This window comes from Echeneis naucrates, chromosome 23 (assembly GCF_900963305.1).
Source record: "Echeneis naucrates chromosome 23, fEcheNa1.1, whole genome shotgun sequence".
In the NCBI taxonomy this organism is placed as follows: Eukaryota; Metazoa; Chordata; class Actinopteri; order Carangiformes; family Echeneidae; genus Echeneis; species Echeneis naucrates.
Window position 1 is genome coordinate 4,376,232 of NC_042533.1, and position 7,745 is coordinate 4,383,976.

The 7,745-nt window shown below is 43.5% G+C and overlaps 1 protein-coding gene across 1 annotated transcript; it reads left to right on the plus strand.

Annotated features, from left to right (window-relative positions):
• The first annotated feature begins 199 nt into the window (after positions 1–199).
• Positions 200–7,467, plus strand: chpt1 (choline phosphotransferase 1). Its single transcript, XM_029495461.1, has 8 exons — positions 200–663; positions 2,528–2,675; positions 2,758–2,899; positions 2,976–3,060; positions 3,529–3,660; positions 3,741–3,899; positions 3,993–4,118; positions 5,906–7,467. Exons 1-8 carry the CDS (start codon positions 424–426, stop codon positions 6,020–6,022), a joined length of 1,149 nt encoding a protein of 382 aa, XP_029351321.1. The 5' UTR covers positions 200–423; the 3' UTR covers positions 6,023–7,467.
• Positions 7,468–7,745: the final 278 nt, after the last annotated feature.

The window sequence follows — 7,745 nt, forward strand, 5'->3', positions numbered from 1 at the left end:
TAAGAAAAATCTTCCTTTTTGGTGTCTGTGATTCTGTTTTATTTTTATTTTTTTTTACTGGGAGGTGTTGGATACTTGGCCTCAGTATCTGCAGGTTAATAATCGGGATTAAAAACGACAGATTGGTGCTTTAATTCTCCCGCTGCTCGGCTCTTATTCCCTTCCGGAGCCTCGTTTCCTGTCCAGACCTGAGCGGACGGAGAGACGCGCCGAGCATCGACGTCTGATGGTTCCGCTGTGGAAACGGCCCCGGCCGGTCTCCGAGCTATAAAGGCCAAATGAGCCGCTCTCCGCCGGACTCCAGCGACAGAAGGAAGCCGCCGTATCTGCGGGATTGTTGCGGTAATAATTTGAGGCATTGAAATAAGAGATACGTATAAATAGATTTATATTTAAAAAAAAAAAAAAAAAAAAAAAGGAGCCATGCCACACTTCCTGTGGCCGGAGCCGCTGTCTGCCGCTCAGCTGAAGCGGCTGGAGGAGCACAAGTACAGCGCGTCGGGTCGGTCCCTGTTCGAGCCCCCCTGTCAGGTCTACTGGAACTGGCTGGTCCGGCAGATCCCGACCTGGATCGCCCCGAACACGCTGACCATCGTGGGGCTGCTGGTCAACATCCTCTCCACGGTGGTGCTGGTGTATTATTGTCCCACAGCCACGGAGGAGGTGAGTGAGGCCACCTTGGCTCTAAAAAAAGTTTCTACTCTGAAAACTGCCCCCCCCCCACCGAAGAACGACCACAAATAAAAGGGAAAGGGAGGGGGAGAGAGAGAGGGGGGGGGGGGGGGCGAAACCTCCGTTCACAAATTACATTATTTATCATTTCTTTACTCTGGGAAATTTAAGATGCACCCCAAATAGGCCATCCGATATATTTCCTGAATCAGCAGAGTATGTTTGTTAATTCGGCTCCTTTTAAAATATCGCAGGTTTTCTTATTTTGGTGTTGTTGACACAGTTTCCCAACGAGTGTTTTGGCGCACGCTTGGAGAAATATGAACCGACTCACTACAGCAAAGGGGAATTTTAATGAAGTGTGGTGCTTCGTTTTTGCCTATACAAGCCGAATTACAGTCTGACTCTCAATGATGCGGGGGATATGTTTTTCTACGGCCACACACCAGCGCAGATCGTTAAAAAGGTAGATTTTTAATCGGATTACGCACGACACCGCTGGAGACGGACGTGCCCGTCATGTGGTTTTTTTCACGCACGGTGTTGGAAAGTTGTCAGCTTTGACGTGTTTGTGTTTTTACCCCCAGCTCATGAGAGGCAGTGCTGTTGATGGCAAAACACAACAGTCTGAACGAAGATGTTAAAGTTAAGAGAAGAAATAGGCATCCTGTGCAGACAATGCTGTGAGGTTGGGGGGGGGGGGGGAATGGATGTTTGCATGTATAAGATGATGTGAAATGGCTCCATATCTGCCCCTCCATTAGTCCTAACCGCCTTAAATACAAAACAACCTTGAACACAGAGCTGAGCTGACAGTTGACCTGTGGTCCACTAAACTCGTGTCTCTGGGTTCACTGTGGATCGCTGGCCTCGGTTGGAAATGCGTAGATATGTGCATTTATCAGACTCGCACCTTTGTCCAATCCAGCTGTTAGAACCTTGCAACTAAGTCCACAGTCCATGCAGCATGCTGTTACTGTCGAATTCCTCAAGTGCAAAGGTGTTTCAGTCTCTGCGGCGGGTATCTGGCTGACTGAGGCAGGACAGGTCTGTATACGCTCTTATTCATAGACCATACAGGTACAAAATTACCGTGACTGTGCAAACAGATATTAGATGGATCCCTCTGTGACCTCTGCGATAACCTTCAACCAGTGGACCCTGTCCCCAATGAGGGCGTTAGGACGTGGCGTTTGAGGAAAGCAGCTGGTTCTCTTGAGTATTTGGGGCAGCATGCAGTTCTTGGTTTTCAAGGAAAAACACAGACTTTCTTTGTGTCTTCCATCAACACACTCACATCGTAGTGATAAACACCCTGTGTTGGCCGGCTGTAGTGTCCAGATGGTCGGTAACCTCCACCCTAGTTAGAGGAACCAGCCCAGTCAGCTGGAACCCCTCCTTCTCCATGCACAAACACAAACACACACACACACACAGTGTGTGTGGGTGGTGAAACACTCAGTTTTGAGAAATAAGTCTACACATGAGTGGATTAAACAGTTGGATGTTTGCCCATAAAATGCTGCTGATTTAAGATGATGACTCCTGCTCATTTGTGCCTGTACAGTGTCAATGTGTCATAACGTTTCATAATCAAGTTTTAAGATTTAAGCATAAAAACAAACATTTGAAACACCCAGCACCCTCTATATCCCCACATATAAATAAATAATACAAAAGCAGCATTTGTGTAAGTGATCTGTGTTTCAGGTAGGATGATGTGATATATCTTTATGTGACCTGGTTTATTTACTTTAATTTAACATACGAAACAGTTGCACGCAATCTAATTATGATTGTCTTAATAAGATCTCTAATATTTTGCTAAACCTTCCCGTTTCTCCTCGTCCGTCAGGCTCCATCTTGGGCCTTCATCCTGAGTGCCCTCGGCCTATTCATCTACCAGTCTCTGGACGCTATTGACGGGAAACAGGCCCGGCGGACAAACAGCAGCTCGCCCCTCGGCGAGCTCTTCGACCATGGCTGCGATGCCGTCTCCACAGGTGCTTTACCTCCCACTGTGGTCAGGCACGTCAACTGTAATCTGCTGTGTTTCATTATATTCCTGTCCTCTTCCTCCTGCAGTGTTTGTCGCTGTTGGAACGTGCATTTCATGCGGAATCGGAATTTACGCGAACTGGATGTTCTTCTGTGGTTTCATCGGGATGTTCATGTTTTTCTGCGCCCACTGGCAGACCTACGTGTCTGGAACCCTTCGCTTCGGACTGTAAGTCCCACGTTCAGATGCCTTTTAGACTATCACTATCACATGAGCGGCAGCTGATCTCACGCTTCCCTCGCAGGGTGGACGTCACAGAGGTGCAGATGGCCATCATGATCATGTACCTCATGTCAGCTTTCGGAGGCGTGTCCATTTGGCGTACCACGGTAACTGAGGAGAAAAACATTTTTTATTGCCACAAAATAAACTGTGCACACACATGAACACTTTCATTTCACCTTGAGTGTGTAGTAAGATTTTTTTCTCCGTTAGTTTTCACTTTTTACCAGTCTTAACTGAAATAAATTCCTAGTTTATAGTCGTTCTTCTAGTTTTTTAAATAGAATGTGTTTTACTTTTACTCTGTGCTGCCTTTGGAGGCTTGACTTAACACCACATGAGAGAAGTGAGAAGGTAAATATGGGTAGCTAACGCCATGGCAACAGGTCATCAATGGGACATGATCTGGCTCAAAAAGCTGATGATGTCACCCGCATTGTTTATTTTATTTTTTTTGCTTTGCCCTCCCATCATGCTCGGCATGCCTGCAGCTTTCATATAAGCCACTTTCTTCTTTCTATAAGGAGAATGCTCTTGTGTCTTCACCGTAGTTTGACCCTCATGTGTTTCCGTAGTTGCCCATCATTGGACTAACACTGGAGATCTTCCCCATCATGGGCATCATCGGAGGCGCCCTCTACTCCTGCTACAACTACTTCCATGTTATTTTGAATGGAGGGGTTGGCAAAAATGGCTCCACTGTGGCTGTAAGTCAACACCTTACATGTTTTGTGGAAAGTCTTGAGGGAGATGTGCTGCCTAACTGACAAACTCTCCTGCTGTGTAGGACACCAGTGTGCTGAGTCCTGGTTTGCACATCGGCCTCATCCTCACCTTGGCTTTCATCATTTTCAAGAAGTCATCCAGTCACCTGTTTGAGCATCACCCCTGTCTGTACCTGCTCACCTTTGGCATGGTCATCTCTAAGATCTCCAACAAACTGGTGGTGCGTCTGATGCGTTTTTATCGCCCGAGTATATTTCGGTGTCTGGCTCAGTGCATGTAATGTGCGTTGTATTTTTTTGTACCTCCTCTATAGATAGCGCACATGACCAAGAGTGAGCTGCACCTCCCGGACACAGCCTTCATAGGCCCCGGACTCCTCTTCCTCAACCAGTACTTCAACAGCTTCATAGACGAACACATAGTTCTGTGGATTGCCATGGTGAGTCTTCGACAAAGGTCTTTTTTTTTTTTTTTTTTTTTTTCCCCCAGCTTGTGTTAGAAAGCTCCTCCAGCGCTACAGAGAGCTTTACAAAGCTGCTTTACATGGCAGGGAGAGTAGTTAAGAAAGTAAACCCAACTTAATGTCTAAGCAGTTATTGATCACATTTGGGCCCTGATATAAACTAATCACCACCCTTTGTTCAAAGTGCAAACACTGAGCGGAGTGACTCTTGAACCGTGTACAGTATCAGTTAGTGGTACGTAATCAGTCTCTCATGTTGACTATCATCAGTTAGGTTTGTGACAGATTGGCCTGTTGAGTTAAGGAACTTGTCAGCAGAAAGAAGTTACCTGAACTTTATGGACAGCTAGGGGCCGGACCAAGGAAGAACCTGATACATTTTGGGACGGATCTTTTTTTTTATCTAGATCCCAGACATATGCAGAGAAAAACAAATCTTAAAGTCTGTTGCAGAGAAAAACATTGTTTAACCAAGAATACTGATAAAACGTTTCCTTAATTAATACCTTCTGTTGTTTTCTATTCACACACAACCTCCACCACCAACTCTTAACTCATATCAGACTGGGTGCAGCTGTAGGGTTAGGGAAACCTGCAGGACAAGTGAGCAAGGTGGTTACTTACAGAGCAGGAAAAGCAGATCAGTTCAGTTCTTCCAACAACAGACCAGTTCTCATCCCACATGAGTCATCTAAACAGAGACTCAATACACCTATGGCTCAAAGTTCAGGACACAGTTGAGATTAACTGTGCTTATTTATGACCCTCCTACAGTGAAGTTACCACGACGCAAAGAAATACTTGTTACACAGTTTTGTGTCATTTGCACTTTATCACGTGTGTGGAAGAGTAGCAGTCTGGCATGAGCGGCACAAAAGCAGGTTTAATGCAGGGATTGTGTGAGTGAAAGCAACTTTAGTTAAAACCAAACAGCTCTGCGTTTTGTGGGGAGCCAGAATGTGTTGCTTTCTACTCACAGCAGACATTTTGGAGCTGCCGTAGCAGAAGCTCAGGTGCTGCCTATTAAACTAACAACAAGCCTGTTCTGTTCACAGCGAGCCAATCTGTGACAGATTCTGTCGTCAGTATCTCTTTGTGAGCTGATTAAGGCCCATTATGCATTGCATTTGCTGTGGCAGACAGAAAAATGGTTCAGAGACATCTTACTGACAAGTTCACTCCATAGTCATCAACATTGAGCTGCCTGGATCAGGAAGAGTAGTGACTCCCAACACAACCACACGGGTGTTTTCACTTCTTGTGCCAGGTTAGACCTCAGAGTGGGCGGAGCTCTGCTGTCCCTCATCAGAATGATGGAGGCAAAAAGTGGAGACACCTGTGAGTCCAGTCCGTTCTGTGCAGCGTGAACCAAGAGCCTGATCAAACTGACATGAAATGTGACGCAAAAATACTGCTGACAATGACAAAACGTTCTCTTCGGTTACTTGGACCAGTAACCTGAACTGGGATAATAAGGAGTTAAATGGGTAGAAAGACATCTGGGTAATATATTTCAATAAAAATGTTAGAATGAAGTACAAAATAAATGAAAATGACAGTTTAAAAAAGCACCATGATATATAGATGTATAGACATGCAGCTGGGTTTAAATGGTTAAGAAAAAGCATTAGAATCTTTCAGTGTTGGATGGAGGTTTACATCTGTTTGCACATAATTTTGACTCTTTAACTGATCATCCATGTTTATTAGAGACAGATGTAAGTCTTTTGTATAATTCAAAAATACATTTTCCCCCCCATCAGGTCCTCTCCCTTCTGGATTTAACACGTTACTGCACAGGTGTGTGCCTTCAGATCGCCTCCCACCTGCGCATCCAGGTCTTCAGAATCACGCCGCCAAGCCAAGCCCACCGAGACTGACAGCTTGCCCGGCGGGAGGAGGCGGGGGGAGACGCAGACCTCTCCCCGCTCCTGAAAGCAGACGACGCTGACGAGGAAGGACCCTCGACCATCAGCCACTGCAGCCTTGAGAAAGTGACCACGTCTGATTGAAACTGCCTCCACGACCAGATAGAGAAACCAACTCAACACGACAAACCAAAAAAGAAGCAAAACGAAAACAAAAGCACGGAAGCATATGTGCAAAACTGAAAATTAGATGGAACTGGCGTTTTCCTTGCTATCATTTTAATTCAAACATCAGTGCATGTTAAAAATAAAGTATAGGGCAATCTTTACTCTCCCTTGTTCAAGTTAAATACAAATGTTTTTTTTTTCAATTGGTACTTTATAGTTTGTGCAAATTTCCCCAGAAAAAAAAATTCACCTTCATTAGGATTGAAAAATTATGGTTGTCAATCATAACTTTCTCTTTAAAGTGAATATCTTGAAAGTTTGCCCAAACTGAACAAAGCACCAGTTGAAACATTTCTTAATCTGTTTTTATTTATTAAATGAATATGAGGCAATCTGAAATTAACCAGATCTTGGGAACATAGATTAAGATTTTTAAAATGACCTTTATAAACCTCATAATTTCCAATGAATTTTACAATTTGGACCGGCAGGTTGTCAACAGGCTTCGTGACGGGGCGGCGGGCCGTGTTCATGTTGAAAGTGATGACTGTTCTCTAACGGGCTTCCCTCACAAGCACCCCCGCAGTTACTTCATGTTTGTCATCTCATCCTACAGACCTGGAAAATAAACAACCAGTTCACCTCAGGCCTTTAGTGCCGTAAGCTGATGGCGCATTAACACTTGACTCGTTCTGCTTTCTCTGTTCTTCTCCCTGAAGGGCTAATAATTATTTGTGATTGTACAGAATTCAACTGAAGTCGCCTTAAATAGTTTTGTTGTAATTACTCTTATTTTTGTGAATATTTAAAGCAGCATTGTATGTTTGTTTTCCATTGAAATATAACATGTGAACTTTAGTAATAATACAGTGGTACTGGAATTTCTTTTTCTTTTCTTTTTACTTATATAAATGATGTTTTGGTGAGTGATTAATTTGGCTTTTAAGGACTTGTTGGGTCATCAGTAATTTCCTAATGATTGAATACTAACAAAGTTGATTAATTCAGGGTTGGGGTTTGTTCAGGGCGATCAAGAACTATTTAAAGTTACTCTTCATTTTATCTGGAACACTATAATTATCTTCCTCTCAAATTCTGCTTTTGCAGGATCATGGACATAAAAAAGGAGCATGCCCTAAAAATTGGAATTAACAGGTTACGATGGACTTCTATCTATGCATTGCCATGATTTTGACGCACTGTTCAATAATAAAGTAAAACACCTTTGTACTAACAGATATGAGTGGAAAAGATTGTAATAAATAAAATATTTTTCATTTGTTTTGTCACTTTGTGGGAATTTACTCAAAGTGAAAGTGAAACTGCTGAAATCAATAATTTACAAAAGAGCTGGAAGTGATACATCAGCAAACTACAGTGTTGCAGTTTATATAGCGATGCTAAAGCATTTTGTTTAGTTCACTGTGAAGTCAGGTCTCCTCCAGAGAGCAATGAATCTTTGCCCCTTAAGCAAAGATTAGCTTCTTCGGTCTCAGCCTTGTTCTGCTCAAATATCGCGTAACTTCATCTGTTTGACCCTTAAACAGTATTTCCCAATAAAACTATA